This window comes from Notamacropus eugenii, chromosome 2 (assembly GCF_028372415.1).
Source record: "Notamacropus eugenii isolate mMacEug1 chromosome 2, mMacEug1.pri_v2, whole genome shotgun sequence".
In the NCBI taxonomy this organism is placed as follows: domain Eukaryota; kingdom Metazoa; phylum Chordata; class Mammalia; order Diprotodontia; family Macropodidae; genus Notamacropus; species Notamacropus eugenii.
The window spans coordinates 127,118,058-127,136,213 of record NC_092873.1 but is presented as its reverse complement, the minus strand read 5'-3'; the positions used below and the strand labels follow the sequence as shown (position 1 = coordinate 127,136,213).

General features: G+C 34.3%; 1 protein-coding gene across 6 annotated transcripts in view; it reads left to right on the top strand.

Annotated features, from left to right (window-relative positions):
* Nucleotides 1-18,156, top strand: part of KHDRBS2 (KH RNA binding domain containing, signal transduction associated 2) — a 926,489-nt gene that overhangs the window by 637,658 nt on the left and 270,675 nt on the right. For all 6 annotated transcript variants that reach the window (XR_011974335.1, XR_011974338.1, XR_011974337.1 and 3 more), the window contains one exon: nucleotides 4,265-4,463. Coding sequence is in view for 2 of the 6 variants with exons in the window: in XM_072642542.1 (XP_072498643.1) it covers nucleotides 4,265-4,463 (199 nt within the window). In the remaining 4 variants the exon portion in view is untranslated. The remainder of the gene's footprint in view (nucleotides 1-4,264; nucleotides 4,464-18,156) is intronic.

The window sequence follows — 18,156 nt, the reverse complement described above, 5'->3', positions numbered from 1 at the left end:
GGTTTTCAGACAAAAAAAAGCTATCTATAGTCATGTGGAAAAAAAATACTCTTAATCACTGTTGATTAGAGAAATGCAAATTTAAACAACTCTGAGAGGCCACCTCACAGCTATCAGATTGGCTAATATCAGAAAAAAAGGAAAATATTGGACTTGGAGATGATGTGGAAAAACTGGGACACCAATGCAGTCTTGGTAGAGTTGTGAGCTGATTCAACTATTCTGGAGAGCAATTTGGAACAATGTCCAAAGGGCTATAAAACTGTTCATACTCTTTGATCCAGTAATACCATTGCTAAGTCTATATCCCAAAGACATCCAAAAAAGGGAGTAAGTGATCTACTTCTACAAAAATATTTTTAACATCTATTTTTGTGGTAGTTAGGATTTAGAAATGAAAGGGATGCCCATCAATTGAGGAACGGCTGAACAAGTTGTAGTCTGAGAATTTAATGGAATACTATTGTTCCACAAGAAATGATGAGCAGGCAAATTTCAGAAAAAACCTGGAAAGATGTATACGAACTGATGGAAAGTGAAATGAGCGGAACCAGGAGAATATTGTACACAGTAACAGCAACTTTGTATGATGACCAACTTTGATAGACTTTGTTCATCCAGCAAAACAATGATCTAAGACAATTCCAAAAGACTCATGATGGAAAATACTATTCACATCCAGTGAAAAGAGTAATATTCTTAATGCAGATCACTATTTTATTTTTTGTTGTTTTTTTCTTTCTTGTGTTTTTTCCTTTTTGCTCTGATTCCTCTGTCACAATATGACTAATGTAGAAATGTGTTTAATATGATTGCACATGTATAGCCTATATCAGATTGCATGCCATCTTGAGGAGGAGGGAGAGTGGTGAAGGGGAAATTTCAGAACTCAAAATCTTATAAAAATAAATATTGAAAACTAAAAATAAATAAATAACAATGTTATATGAATTAATGTATAGTGAAGTGAACAGAACTAGGAGAATGTTTCACATAGTAACAATACTGTACGATACAAAACAATGATCCAAAACAATTTCAAAAGACTAATAAGGAAGTATGCTCTCCACCTCCAGAGAAAGAATGAAATTGTTTGAATATAGACTGAAGCACTCTTATTTTTTCACTTCATTTTTTTCTTTTATTTGAGTCTCTTATAAAAAATGACTAACATGGAAATATTATGCATAATGTCACATGTATCACCTGTATCTGATTACTTACTTTCTCTGGGAGTTTGGAAAGGGAGAGAGGGAGGGACAGATATAATTTGTAATTCAAAATTTTAAATAAAAAATATTTTTAAAAATGATTTAAAAAATAAGGTGTCCCAAATCTCTCAGTTCATACTATCTTTTGGTACCACTAAAACTTTCTGGGATGTCCTATGTAAGTGATTAAAGCACAACATAGAAAATATTGTTATTGTTTTGCTTAACATGTCTATAATTTTTTCCACTGAAAATATAGAGATTAGATGTAAATTTTTATTTGATATTTTATTAATGTTTTGTTTATTTGTTTTTTATTAGTTGCTATTCTTGGTGTTTGTTCTTGAAACAGACCATGACATCAGGAAGGTGATGTCATGACTTGCAAGTGAATTGGATTTAAGTGAAGGAGGGTTGTACAAAATCACCAGCCTCACTTTTCCTCTGGAGCCAACTGGGAACAGCAACAAGATATAGATCAGTATGACAGATTATGACAAAAGAATGAAAAAAACTCACTTTTAATGTAGACTTGACATCATTGGTGCTATTTATATATCAACAAGGTACCAAATTGAGTAAAACTATGTCCTATTTAAAAACAAGCAGAAAAAATATCCCTGATTATTGAAAACAAGAAAGTAGGGATGTATCATTTTCACACTCCTAACAAAATATTAGAAAAGGAAATAATACAGAAATTAGAAAGTACTAAGTACCCTTCAAGAATGCAAGTTAATATGTAAAAATATCAAAGCTGAAATATTATTATAAACACGCAGTGAATCATGTCTTGAATATATTTATTTTAGAATCATTTTTTGAAATATTCCAGATGAAAGATCTAATATTTCAGTTATGATGCAAAAGAGACAGCCAAGTGTGGACTATATATGTTAATTTGATATGTACTACACAGCTGATGAAACCATAATTTGAAAATTCTTCAAATAACCTGTAGACAAATTTCTCAAAGGATTTTTCATCTGATGAAAAATGCACCATTTCTGGGTGAAGAGGTTTTTAACTTGGCTCAGTAGATAGCACTTCAAAAGCATCCTTGAAGTTGGAAGGATAAGGCATGACAGATAAGGTAGGACAAGAGAATCAAACACATGAAATTCTAGCATGAAATATTCTGATGTTCTCTGAGTCACTAAACTTTTCACAGCTTGAAAGGACCCAATAGATCACATAGTCAAACCTCCTTGTTTTACAGATGAAAAAATGGAGGCCATCCTTTCAGAAATAATCAAAAGAAAAATAGCCTAATTCCTTACATGTTTCAGAAGTATGTGGAACCTTTCCAGAGGCCTCTGAATGTCATAAAATTTGACCGATCCCATTTGATCTGCTCCTGTTAGAGAAAATAGCATTTTTCTTCATTCCTATGGCGGAAAAAGCATTTAGTCATTTTCTTAGAATGGTATGCTGATGAGTTTCCCCAGCTCCATGGTTACAGTAAGATGAGCTGTGGTTCAGGTTACACCTTTGGATGGCAACTTAACAACATAAAAAGCTCCTAGGAAGAGAAGAACATTAAATTAAAATTTCATGTAATTACAAATATATTGCAATATAATGTAACTATTTTTGTTTGCTTTGATCATTAGAAATTTTAGTAAAATTAATGTTAGTAATATATAAAATGCAGTGTGGAATAGTGTATGGAGAACCAACCTCAGAGTCTAGATGAAAACATGAATTCAAGTCTTATCCGTGACTTTTAATAGCTGTTCATTCCTGAGTAATTTGCTTAACCTTTCCAGATCATAAGAAATTTTCTTAAGTTGTAAATTGTATACTAGTGACTATTCTTTATCATTTGAGGAAATTTTAATGATGAGAGCTCTTCTGTGCTTATGAAAGCACACGTCTAGGCAAAGAGAGTGGGAAGTGTATTTCTTTTGTTTGAGAGGTAACAGCATCAACCATCTTCAAAACTAGAACTATATATACATGACCTTGACATATCACTAAATGTGTAGATAATTAAACTGATAATGTATTATCAATACACAGTTCACTTTCCTATATTGCTTAAAAGTTTATGAAATGATTAGCTCACAGCCTTTTGGAGAACATAGTGCAAATATTATTATCTCTAGTTTATATCTGAGGAAACTAAAGCTCAAAGAGATTACATATTTTTTTTCCAAATTTACACAACTGATAAGGGACAGAGTTTGAATTCAAACCCAGTAACACTCACTGCAAATCCAAGGCTCTCATCACTATAAACCCAGACCTGTCAGATCTAGATTGTAGTTTTAGATCAACATGGTGTTATAATTCTGTACCTTAATTTTCCATGTTACATGAATGGAATTCCATGCCTGTTTCATCCTCCTAAGGGGTATGGTAGGTGTATTAGAAAGAGTTAGTGTCATGATATTGGACTGTAATTCTTGCCATTGGGGAAGTTGAGCCTGGTGGATTACTTAAGCTCAGAAGTTCTGAGATGCAGCAGGCGAAGTCAATTGAACTAAATTCAACATTAATATGAGGAGTCCCTGAAAATCCTGGGTCATCAGGCTGCCTAAGGGTGTGAGATGGGATAGGTGGAAGGCTGGGTCACATCACAAAAAGGACAGAATCATTCCCCCATGTTGATCTGCAGTAAGATTGGGATCATGAGTGATCTCTGCACTTCCAGAACAGATTCATTCTGAAGAAGAGGAGGAGGAAAAAGAAGAAGGGGAAGAAAAGGAAAAGGGGAAGAGGAAGAGAGAAGGGAAGGGGAGGAAGAGCAAGAGGAGGGGAAAATAAAAAGAAAGTAAAAATATTGAAATAGGAGGCACAATGCCTGAGTTATAATCTCAACTCTGCATTTACTAGTTGTATGACTCTGAGCAAGTCACTTCATCTGTAATGCTCCTGATTTCATTTGTAAAATAATCTGGATAGACTAAATTGATAGGCATATTCCAGGTCTAGACCTATTATCTTATGATCATAGACATGATATTTGATAGCCTTCCATCATGTATCATCTTTGTTCACTCTTCCTTTATGTGTCATTGGTATATTAAGTTTTTTTTTTTTTCTCATAGGGGCCGTGGGGGTGCAATTCCTCCTCCCCCACCACCTGGACGAGGTGTTCCAGCACCCAGGGGGACAACTGTGACACGTGGTTCTCTTCCAGTACCCCCAGTAGCAAGAGGGGTTCCAACTCCTAGAACAAGAGGAGCTCCAGCTGTTCCAGGATACCGGCCACCTCCTCCCCCAGCCCATGAGGCCTATGAAGAATATGTAAGTCCAGTTAAGGCATCAGTCATTATTATGATCAGCTAAACTGCTTGAACAATCATGAAATAACTTGGACTTCAAAGACATTACAGTTAAGAATAAATTAGTTAATGCCTGTCCTTGTATCTGATTTACATTGCTCAAAATTTATAGAAGTATATTTGATACAATAGAGTCCAAAAGTTTGTAATTTAAATGATTAGAACATTTTTTAAATGAGCTTTATTTTTGCAGGTATCCATGGGCTTTTTACCTATTTAGGTATAGTTAGCTTAATATTAAGGACTAGATGGAGTACCAAGATTTTCATTACTTAGCTTAGGTGAGAACCTAATGTTTCAAAGTGGAAACTGACGCAAGGCATAAATGCAAAGTATTCTCTTCTTTCCCTTCTCTCTGTCTCTGCCTGTGTGTCTCTGTCTCTGTGTGTCTCTGTCTAAGTCTCTTTGTCTCCATCTCTATGTCTCTGTCTATCTCTGTCTGTCTTGGTCTCTCTATCTGTCTGTCTTCCTCTGTCTCTCTCTCCTCTCTCTTTTCTCTCTTCTTTTTGTCTTTCTCCCCTTGCTCTGTCACAATGTCTCTGTTTTTCTCAGAAATGTATAAGAAACAAGACTCTAGAATGTAGCAGAAATGTAGCAGAAACATATTAACATGTTCATTTACATGGCTGATTTCCTATTTAATTGCCCTTAATGGTTTTATCCCTATTTATTCATAGACTAGAAGGGGTTTTAACATTCTTTTTGGAGAAAATTTAGTTTATATGTAAAGGATATTACAGGTGATTTCACAGTGGGAAAATGCTTGACTTTCTATTGCTTTCCGGAAATCAAAAACTTCCCAAAGATCCAAATGATAGGAAATCCACATTCTATTAATTCTAAACCATTTGAAGGAGGTGTTTGTGTTGGTTGGATGCTGTGTGAGAGCTTTCGAAGCAACACAAAAGATGTTTTGAGTCCATACTTTGAGAAGATTTCTTAGATAACAGTGGTCTTCCAGACACCTCTCATACTGCTTCAGCACTTTATAATAATCTTTATTTTCTGCCAATTCCCCCATAGATTCTTAATTTCAGCTGGAAAAAGTATCTAACCATTTTCTAAGCCAAAGAACATATAGTTTTCTCTGAAAACTTTCTCTAATAGCTTAAAAAAATAAAAAAATATAACTTTTTCATTCACTGATCCTTTTTCAAAACATTACAAGCAAAGTTTAATTTGTCCATGCAATTGTCCTGACTAAAAATGATATAGATTTTTTTCTACTTATTTTAACCTCTGCACTTCTTTTATCTCTTCTAACTCTATGTATGCATTTTGACAAATAAAAATAACTGACATTTAGACGGTGCTTTAAAGTTTTCAAAGCACTTTTCCCACAGCATTTACTTTCTTCTCCCAACAACTATGTGGGGTAAGGGCTAAAGATACTATAATGCTCATTTTATATGGGAGTCTCAGAAAGGGAGCTGGTGATTTGGTGGATGCACTGGACATTAAATCAGGAAAAATTAAGTTCAAATCTGATCGCATATGCTTCTTAGCTTTCTTACCCTGGGCAAGTCATTTAATCTATTTTTGCCTCAGTTTCCTCATCCATAAAATGCTACTAAAAGCACTTACCTTGCATGATTGTTGTTAGTATCAAATAAGATATTTGTAAAAAGTGCTTTGCACAGTTCCTGGTGTATGGTACGTACCGTACAAATATTTATTGCTTTCTTCTTCTCTGACTTGCCCAGTAATTGTCTAATATGAACCGAGTTCTTCCTGGCACCATGTCCAGAACTCTATTCACAATATTGTACTCATTATATCACTGATAGCACACAATCTGTACTACTCACTGTGTTTGCATGCTCACAGTATATTTATTATAATAACAGTTCAATATTTACAAAGGACTTTCCTCATAGTAAGCCCCTGAGGTAAATAGCACCTGTATTTTACAAAAAAAAAAATCAGATGCTTATTTTGATTAATATAGACTAAAGAAAGTTGATCATATTAAATAAATCGAGAGTTTAGTTAAAGTCAAGCCTTAGAGATAATCTATGGTAGGACAAATTATAAGCTAAAAATACAGGCCACATTATTGTGCATGTTCTTTGTGCATCTGGAAAACAATGAATATTACATTTCGATTGGGATACAGTTTGCGTGAAGAAGTATTTTCACCTGGAGGTAAGTTTAAGGACAGGTCATCTCAGGATAACGTCATTTGATTGACTTGAACCATGACATATAACGGCATATTTATAAAATACTATTAAGATGATCTAAAGCTATTAGAGAAATTGAACACATTAGACTATGGAATCAAGATCTTGAAAGATCTTGGTATTCCTGAGGTTCTTTCTAACTCTGAGTTTCTGTGGTACTCTGGAACCAAATAATAAAAGTTGGTAAGATGAATTTAATAGAGATAAATGCAAAAATCAATTTCACAAGTGTTAAATGAGATAAGGATGACTACATAATAGTTAACCTGAAAAAATTTGGATATTTTAGTGAATTGTAAGACCAATCTAAGTCAATAGTGTGTTCTAGTAACCTGAAAAAGAATATGATTTTTTGGGGGGGAGGGTAATTAATTAGTCATTTAAATTTTTTTTTCTGTACATGTAAGTATATTGTTGTTCTTTTATTTTAGTTTTCAATATTCACGTTTATAAGATTTTGAGTTCCAATTTGTTCTCCCTTCCACCTCCCCAAAACAACAAGCAATTTGATATATAGGCTATACATGTAAAATCGCATTAAACATGTTTCCACCTTAGTTATGTTGTGAAAGAAGAATCAGAATAAAAGGGGAAAACCACAAGAAAGAAACAACAAAAAAGAGAAAATAGTATGCTTCAATCTGCATTCAGACTCTGTAGTTCTTTCTCTGGATGTGGATAGCATTTTGCATCATGAGACTTTTGGAGTTCTCTTAGATCCTTGTATTGCTGAGAAGAGTTAAGTCTATCAAAGTTAGTCACCACACAATATTGCTGTTACTATGTACAATGTTTCCCTGATTCTGCTCTTTTTACTCAGTATCAGTTCACATAAGTCTTTCTAGGTTTTTTTCTGAAATCTGCCTGCTAATCATTTCTTGTAGCATTACATTTCACAACTTGTTCAGCCATTCCTCAATTGATGGGCATCCCTTCAATTTCCAATTCTTGGGCACCTCCCAAAGAACTGCAATAAATATTTGTGTACATATGGGTCCTTTTCCCTTTTCTTATGACTTCTTTAGGATAAAAGGAATATGATCTTAAGCTGAACTGAGAGACTAAGCAAATGATAGTCTTGCTATGTTCTTTCTTGATCAGATTTTTGTGTAGAGTATTATGTTCCATTGCAGATGCCATGTTTTAGGAAATTAAGAAAATTCATAGAATAGTAAACTATGGAAATGAACTTTAAGATAACATGAAGACTGCTTGAAAGAAGTGGATTGTATAGCCTAGAAAAGAGTAAACAGAGTAGACTGATAGATATTATCATATATTTGAAGGACTATCAAGGGGAAAATAATTTTTTAGATCTGTCCTTATTTAAGCTCCAAAAGATTCCTAGTTCAGTAATGAGTGGAGGTTATAGAGAAGCAAATTTAGGCTTGATGGAAGGAAAACTTTGGAATAATTAGAGTTATCCAAAAATGGCATTAGCATTCTGTGTTTTTCCTGACTAGGAAAGGGCACCTTCTTCCCAGGTTCCAGGGAATTCTCAGTCAGTTACATAATGAACTATGATCCCAGATAGCTAAGGTCATTTATTGCTCTTAGATTTCATGATTCTATTTTTAAAGAAGGAGAAAGAGACTGGATTATGGAAGGTTTGAAATGTATGTTAAGGAAATTTTCTTTCATCCTATTACATAAGCAAAGCAGGCTATGAGTGACAAGGACCATTTTAGGAAGATCATGCACTGTCAGCACTATCTAGCATAAATGAAGGGGAAAGACCAGACCAAGGAGATCAGATAGGAGATGATCAGAAAAGACCAGTTTTTAGGGGATGAATGTCTGAACTAGTGTAAGCACAATATAAATGGACAAGGAAGAATAGATATTGGAGATGTGATTAAGAATAATTTTTAAAAATTAATAAACAGATAGGGAGGAGTTGAAGATAACTCAAAGATTTTGAGCCTGGGAAACTCTCTGGTACCTTTAAATGAAATAAGTTTGTCTAGGTAGAGTAACATCAGGTTTGAGGAACAGATAATTAAAATCATAGGAGATATTGGTACATTTAGTGAGCATAGAATGTACCTGTGTATATACAATCCTTTAAATTAACTTTATGATTGAATGGAAAGATTAAATGTATTATTATAAGCAGAATATGCTTTAATATAGAGGTTTGCAGTTGAGTTTTATTCCCTACAAAATGTTTTTGAGAAAAATATATCTATTCATTGCAATTTTCTTTGATTTATGTACCAGTGTATCACAAAACAAAGCAAATGAATCATATTAAAAAAACATAAAAGAAACTGAACTTTTAACTTTTCTAAATACATGTGTGGAATTTTTTTTTTTTTTTTGTATTTCGCCTTCAGGTAGTACAAGGGTATCAATAAAATAGACTAACACACAACAAGACAGACAGAGAGGATATGATTAAAATTCATTTCAACCCTACACAAGAAACTTTGGCCCAATACAATCAATCATGCTAACCTAATTTATAAAATTTATTTTGACAAGTTTTTAAGGAGCTTTTCTTTTCATTAGTCTTAACTAAGTCTGTTGGCATTCCAGTCTATCCTATCATCTAATTCAGGCTCAGCAGCCTCCTTCCAGGAACAATAAGGGAACTCTGCAATTCACTGTTAAATCAATAGCTCTTAACACTTCCATAAATGAATACAGGCATGCCAACTTTCAGTTTCATGTATACAGTGTGATTGTTAGACAGGAGAAGGAAATACATATTAAATGATAATTGCAATCAATTCTTCTGATGTTTTGTGGAAGAAAAGATTATCGTCCAATCTATAATACATTTTGTGGGGTGCCATATTCTGTGGCTTTTTGTGAAACAGCCACTTAGCCATGGCCCAGAAGGTAGAGTTTTAATTAGGATATCTGAATTATATGACTGTTGCCTGTGCATATTTCCTTTGGAGTTTTGCAAACTTATTTTCCCTTCATGCATGCCTCTATTTTCATGGAAATTTATATAACCATTAAAAATATATCTATATTATCCAATATCTTCATGGTAACCTCATTGTGAGATACAGCATGATGATAGCTGATTAAGATGAATCCATGAATTTAAGGCTATTTCAGTTACTTTAAGGATTGTTGATATTGTGACATAATTAAAAGAAAACTGCCCTCAGATCATGGTAGATCTGGGTTATTAAACTGCTTTGATATATGACAAGTAGGTCACATGGCACCAGGGAAGTCACTTAAATCGTCAGTGTTCTTTGCAACTCACTAAAACTATAAACAGCAGAGATAGTGATGAAATGTATTGGTGGTGGGAATTTTTTTACACTAGAAGTATGCATACCAATGAAATTAAAGAGCAAGTCACTATAACTAAGGATTATTTCTCCAAATAACAAGTATTGTCATCTTTTGAGACAGCAAGGTGAGTGCAGTGGACAGAGTGTGTGGTCTGGAGTCAGGAAGACCTGAGTTCAAATTCAACCTCAGAGACTTAATTAGATGTGTGGCCTTGGGCAAGTCACTTAGTATCTATTTGCCTCAATTTACTGAACTGTAAAATGAGGATAATAAAAGCACCTATCTTGTAAAGTTGTAAAGATCACATGAAACAATAAGTATAAAATGTTTAGTACAGTGCCAGGCACATAGTTGTATAATATAAACATTTATACCTTCTTGAAAAATGTATGTTTCATTCTACTTGCTTCTTCTTAATATGAAGATTGTTGAAGAAAGTTCCCTTCATCAGGCAGTCTCTCTCAGAGCTTAATACTTCATTAGTGCAAAGATAATTGACTCTTTGACATAAAACTCAAAACTAGATATAAAGCTCGCCCTTGTACCAACCTTATCCATTAACCTCTTCGATGACATTTAGGATGCCCCATTACTATTATTTTAATATAAAGGCAATATCATTTTCTTGCTTCTGCATCAAAGATTTAATACAAATATTACTAATAAAGTACAGTTTGATTTGATTTTCTTATAGTAAATATATTTCTAAATATTTTGTATAAAGCAATTGCCTTCATGTCAAATTATTTTTCCTTGTCATTTTTATTCTAAATTTCAGACATTCCCAGTGAAAGAAAATCTGTCCTTATCTAACCATAATTAGGCCTGACACTTTTTTTCAATTGAGAACATATTGCTCAACTTATTTTATCATCTACTTATATTTTTTCAGTAGTATGGATCTCTTTGGGGGGGGGGGTATATCTTTACCTTATCAGAAGCTTTTGTTTTAGTATAGTTGAAAGTTAGAGACCAAATTATATCCCCCTAGCCACATTTTTGCAGCTTCCTATCCATAAGATATAGAATCTTATCTTGGAAGAACCTTCACAGTCATCGAGTCCAATCCTCTTGTTAAATAAGCTGCTTCCTTCTGCTTTTGTTGCTTTCATTTCTGAATGTATGTGTGTATACACATGTATGTATTTGTGTATGTGTGTATATATGTATGTGTGTATGTGTATATATACATACACATGTATGTGTATATATACATATGTGTGTAGATATATGTATGTATCTACACACATACACACACATACACATACATACACACTTGTCCCTCAGCCTTCCCTTCCCAGTAAGCCATATTTTGTGACAAAAATTTAATAAAGAAAAAAACATGACTACAGTTAATATAACAATATACCAACTTTGACTGACAGTACTTGAAATATTTCCAGATGCACCTATTCTTCTTATTTCTACCAAAAAGAGAAAAGAAGTATATTTTTTCAACTCTTGTCTTTGCCTAAACTTATAATGACAAAGATTCCAGTTGTATCTTTTTAAAAATCCATTTGAACTATCATAGTATATGAATATTATTTTTCTGCTTTGACTCCCTACTGTATCAGTTCTTATGTTTTCCTATCTTTCTATACTTCTCTGACTTTTTCATATCCATCGTTTCTTGCACATTAGTATTCTATTTCATATACCACAAGTTGTTTTTCTATATGTCATAATTAACATCCACTTTTTTCAACTTCTTTTAGCCTTAGAACAGTGTTTCTGTGAATATTTGGTATGCATGGGACCCTTTGATCTCCTTGAGGTATATATTTAACAATGACATCTCACAGTCAAAAAGAATGGGCATTTTAGTAGTTACTTTTTGCATAATTTCAAATTGCCTTGCCAAATAGTTGTACTAATTCACAGGTCCATTACTAGTGTCATAGTGATAATTTTTCTACAGCATTTCCAATGTTATTCATTCTTATCCTTTTGTCATCTTTACCAGTTTTCTGTGGGAGATGAAATCTTAAAGTTATTTTGATGTCTGTTTCCCTTCTTTTTATTAATTTTGTACAATATTTCATGATGTTGCAAGTGTTTTTCCATTCTCTAATTACTGTTCATTTCCTTAGATCATGCATTCATTACTTCTAGTAATTAAGTCTCTAGTATTAAAATGTCTTAAATTTTGTATTGATTTTCTATGTATCTTTGATAGAGTCTTATTGAAGATATTTGATTCACTTCCTCCTTCTTAGCTGTAATAATGTTTCTTTTTTTGAACAAAAGCTTTTAAATTTCATACAATAAAATTAATTTCTTTTATTTTTTTGATTGCCCTTGGTTTGGTTATAAATCCTCCCCATTGCCATACCTGTGAAAGTTATCAGATCTCATCTTCTGGTATTTTTAATGGTATGAGCATTAATATTCAGGTACTCTACACATTTTGAGCTCATTGTCATAAGTGATGTAAATTATTGATTTAATTTTTTTTCTTCTCTTTCTTTTTCTGTTTTGATGAGTTATTTTCCAGTTTGTCCTGTAGCTCTTACCACTGAAGGAGTAGTTAACGTTCAGATGTTTAGGGAATACTGGGTAATTGAATTGCATCCCAACTCCCTTGTTTTAAATTTAAGAAAACTGAGACTCAGAGAAAAGAAGGATTTGATCATGTAATATAGAGTGAGAAATCTTACAAATCACGTGGTTCAGAATTTCCCAGATGAGAAAAGGAATCCTAGGGAGGAAAAGGGTCTTATCCAAGGTCATAGAAGTAGGCAATAATAATAATCCACAATTATGTAGTACTTTGATGTTTGCAAAGCTCCTCATTTGCGTTGCCTCACCACAAGAGAAGTGCTATTATTTCCATTTCATAGATAAGAAAAGTGAGACTGAGCAAAGTTAGGTGATCCAAGACTCTATGCTTAGTAACTAAACAGGATTTGAGACAATACCTTATAAGGGTACTTTAGGAGTCAAATCACAATGATTCCTCCTAGCAACGTATAAAGCAAATGTACCATTTACCACATTTATTTGCGGGCGAGGGAAGACTTACATTGGAGCATGTTTCCAACTCTGTTTTGAAATAGATGAAGCAGCCCAAATAACCTTCCTCAGAAACCAAGTATAACCAATGGCACCCGAGGGTTCCTCAGGATTGATTCCATATTTAAATCTCTTTATTCTTGAGCAGAGCTTGTTCCCTTAACACAATCCATACATACGTGACAACAAATTACATTTGTGATGTCTCTTAAATCAACATGGCTAGCTATGAATGCTTTGGATACACAGTCTGAAGGTGTATGGGCCAACCTAAAGATCGGTATATTCTTATCTTTTCATCTATTACATCCTGGCCCAGAAAGGTATAAATGAGCCTTTGGAAACTTTTTTTCTTCTTCTTAGAGTAGGCAGTAGGGGAAGGAAAAAGACATTCATTCGTGCTATTCAATTTCAGAGAGGAATATTGACCTGGTCTAGTGGAACAGGGAATGGCCTTCAGATTGAGGAAGACCAGTGTTAAAGTCCTGCTTCTAGCATTTATTTCATAAATGACTTTGACCAAAGTCATTTAAACTCTCAGTACACCTAGTTAACTCTCTGAGATAATGGTGTTCAAGCTTTTACACCCTTGCAAAGTTTTGAGGACACTTTGCAAGGAGCTTTTGTTTATGTGGGTCATCTCTATCAGTATTTACTAGAATATAAATTAAAACATCTCAGTATTATTATGAAAATAGTTCTGTACTCCTGGACTCCCTGAAAGAGTCTCAAGGACTTCTAGGGCTCCCCAGATCACCCTTTGAGAACTGCTGCTCTAAAATAATAATTTCCAATATAGTTGCTAATGTATATATTCCCTATATGTTTGAAATCTCTGCTCTATACCAAATTCACTTCTTCCTATGTGTTATAATATTATATGGTAATGACATATCTTGTGTTTATCTGCATTTTCAAGAGTTTCTGGGTTAAATGTAACATTGGGGTAATATATCTCCTTTGTAGAAAAATAACCAGTCAAAAAGTAAGACTTGTTTCACTTTTGCACTGGTAAATTACATTGTTCAAATACACAGCATAAGAAATTTCTGCCAATTAGATAAACTAAATTGAGTTCTAAGTTAGTCCCTGTGGAAAATACATTTGCATTTCCAGGCCCCTAAAGCAGATGTTTGAGTCAGAGGGTGGCATCATATCCTAACCTCAGTCTGCCACAGTTTTAGCTGCAAACGCTGCCATTCCAGCATTTCCAGTTCACATGCTGCTATTTCTACTGCGTCCACAGTGTATCTAACTTTCTGCCCACCTGTACCACTTCTATGAGGGTAGTGGAGAATAATATGGCTGCCACTTGTTTATTTTCCCTTTTTCTTTGGTGTGACATACGGATAATAAAAATCAATCATTTAGCTTTCTGTTCAAAAGATCATGTGGCCAATGATGAAAGGGGCTTCAGGAGTTATCTAGGGCAGATCTTCAACCTCTTTTGACCATCAACCTCTAGCAGTAAAAAAAAAACAAAAAGAAGAAAGAAAAAAGAAAAGAATGTACACACATCTTCAATAGCTGTGTATTTGCTTACTTACAAATTATATAATGGACTACCATACTAATAATTAAGTGTAATATGATAAAAAACACAGAAATTTTTAAAAGATTAAATTATATCTGATCCTTGAGACAATAGTGAGCCCCAAAAGATTATCAAATAGGGAAGTGACATGGTTGGAGCGATGCCCTAAGAAAATCACTTTGGATGCTGTGTGGAAAATGGATTGGAGAGGAGGAAAATGTGAGCAGAGAGATGAAACAGGAGGCTTTTGTAATGCTCTTTGCCAGCAATTCTCAAGTGTTTTGGTCTCAGGACTATGTTATACTCTTAAAACTTATTGAGAATAGTCTAAAGAGATTTTGTTTAAGTGAGTTATAGCTATCTGTATTTGTACACTAAGAAATTAAAATATCTTAGTATTATTATGGAAGTAGTTTTGAACTCATGGCCACCCAAAAAAGGTTTTAAAGACTCCCCAGAGTTCCATGGACTACACTTTGAGAATTGTTAGCCTAGGCAAAGATTTCTGAGAGGCTAACGTCAGGATGTGGCTATGTAAGAAGGGGTCAAATATTCTGTTGTTGTTATGTTGGGATTTTTTGGTTTGGGGTATTTTGAGGTTTTTTGCAAAGCAGTTAAGGTTAAGTGACTGCCCAGGGTAACAAAGCTAGTATGTGTCAAGTGTCTAAGGCCTGATATAAATTCAGGTCCTCCTGACTCCAGAGGCTGTGCTCTATCTACTTTATCACCTAGCTGCCCCTAGAAGGGGTCAACTGTGAGAGTTGTCAGAGATAAAAATGACAAAATTTAGTAACCAATTTTACATGTTTAGGGTGAGGGAGAGTGAGAAGTCTAGAACAACAGTGAGATTGCAAATTGGAATAACTGGAAAGATACAGTCCCCTCAACAGTAATAAGGAAGAAGAGGTGAGTTTGGAGGAAAAGATGATGTTATGAGATCTGTAATATAAATCAAACTGCTCTGTACTTGCTCATATAAAATAACTCACTGTATCTCACCAAAACAAAAATTTGTTTCATGTATATAATGTATGAAGGAATAGGACAGTTTATAGTATAGAGTCCTCCAATAGAAGGATACTTGCAACAGTCAAAAGTTTATACAGGGACCAGGGAGGGTGATTCATGGTAATGGAGTAGAGGATTTTGCTTACATAGCTTCGAGAGTGACTGGGTCCTAGTTATGTGATAACCACCCACAGGGCCAATGAAAAGGTCATTCATATGAAGTAGAAGGGTAAAGACTAAGAAAATGTTGTGTGGTAATGAATAAAAGAATGTTGTGTACGAAGTGTCACTGGACCATTGAGGGGAAAAAGCTATGCAGCCTATGTTTACATCTTCTGATTGGTTGATCACACCCCTCCATGGCCCCTCATGGACACATTCTATGGCATGTTGTGGGTACATTGCTCTGATTTTGAGGAAAACTGAACCGTATGACCTAAGGTCAATTTGTGCCCTGAATCTATAATTTAATACAAGAAAAGCTATATTTTCTATCAAGAAAAATATATTTTACAATATAGATAATAAGACAAAATTTTAGGTGTGATATACAACCATTTAGATCCCTAAAGTTTAGCCCAGTGTCTGGCACATAGTAAGTGTTTAATAAATGCTTATTCATTGAATAATTGAACAAATCTACCAAATCTTCTTCAGAGGATTCTGCCCTGAAATCATCACACTCAAAGAACATATATTCTAATAGATATATAAGAGATATACCCAAACAAATATGATATAAGATATTATATCTGTTATATATGTATGTGTACATAAATATATATATGTATATATATATATATATATATACATATATGTATGATAAGAGTAAGGGATAGATCAATGTGCTCTAAGAAAATTTGAAGAGGGAAGGATCATTCCAGTTCCATGAATTGGGGAAGTTTTCATGAAGTATGTTGTACATAAATTAGACCCTGAGATATCAATTAATAGAGATGTAGGTGAAAAAAACACCAAGTTCCAGACCTGTGGAAATAGATGAGAGTGGGAAAAGTCTGGACAAGATTTAAAACACATGCACACACACACACACACACACACACACACACACACACACACACAGTCTCATCAATAAATATTTATTTAATGCCTAGTATAGGCCAGGTGCTAGGGATACAAACAAAGGCCAAAGAGAGTCTGCCCTGAAGGAGCTCACAATTTAACGAGGGAAACAATAATCAAACAAATACATACTAAAAGCTATATGCAGGAGAAATAAGAAATAATTAACAGAAGGGAAGCATTAGAATTGAGAGGGATTGGACTAGACATCCTACAGAAGGTGACATTTTAGCTGGGACTTGAAAGAAGACACTTAAGCCAGGAGGTGGAGAATGAAGAAGGAAAGAATTCAAGGCATGGAAGACAACCTCTGGAAATGCCCAGGGTCAAAGATTGAGTGTTGTATTTGTAAAATAGCAAATGGAACAGTGTCACTGCGACACAAAGAGCAATTAGTCCTGGGTAACTGGAAGATAGAATATGTGAAGTGAATAGAGGGAAACAAAGCAAGGAATAGATTAGAATGAGTTTTAAATAACAATCTAGGAATTTTTACTTTATCTTCTAAGCAAATAGAGAGGTTTTTTCTTTTTTAGCTGTTTTGTTTATTTGGGTTTTTTTCAGTCTCTCAATTAGGCAACTTAGAGGGTGCATGACTTAGATAGAGGCAGTTCTGTTCCCACCTCTGACACATACTGGCAATGTGACCTTCTCACAGTTTAGTTACTTTATCAGTTGTCTGGCCAGATCTTCTATACACACACACACACACACACACACACACACACACACACACACACACACACACACACACACACACACACACATATGTGTGTGTATATATATATATAAATTTATTTATTTTCCATTTTCAACATTCACTTCCACAAAATTTTGAATTTTAAGTTTTCTCCCCATCTCCTCCCTACCCCAACCCCAGGACACCATGTATTCTGATTACCCTTTCCTCCAATCTTCCCTCCCTTCTATCACCTCCCCCCCCTTATCCCTTTCCTTTCTAATTTCCCGTGGAGTAAGGTAGATTTCTATACCCAATTGCTTATATATCTTATTTTCTAGTTGCATGTAAAAACAACCTCTAACTTCATTTTTAAGCTTTGAGTTCTACATTCACTCCTTTCCTCCTCCCTACCACCCTCATTGAGAAGGCAATCTCATGCAAAACACGTCCATAACAGTGATGTGAACAACTAACTATATTTCCCTCTATCGTGTCCCACCCTCCATTTATTCAATTCTGTCCTTTGACTTGTCCCTCTACCAAAGTGTTTGCTTCCAATTACCCCTTCCCCCAATCTGCTGTCCCTTGTATTATCCCCCCTCTCTTATCCCCTTCCTCCTGCTTTCCTGTTGGGTAAGATAAACTTTCATATCCAAAAGTGTGTATTTTATTCCCTCCTGAAGCCAAATCCAATGAAAGGAAGGTTCACTTATTCCCTCTCATCGTAAAGGTTTTTTTCTTGCTTCTTTTATGTGAGATGATTTACTACATTCAATCTATCCCTTTCTCTTTCTCCTAGTACATTCTTCTGAACCCTTAATTTTCTTTTTTAGATATAATCTCTTCATATTCAGCTCATCCTGTGTTCTCTCTCTCCATATAGATAGATAGC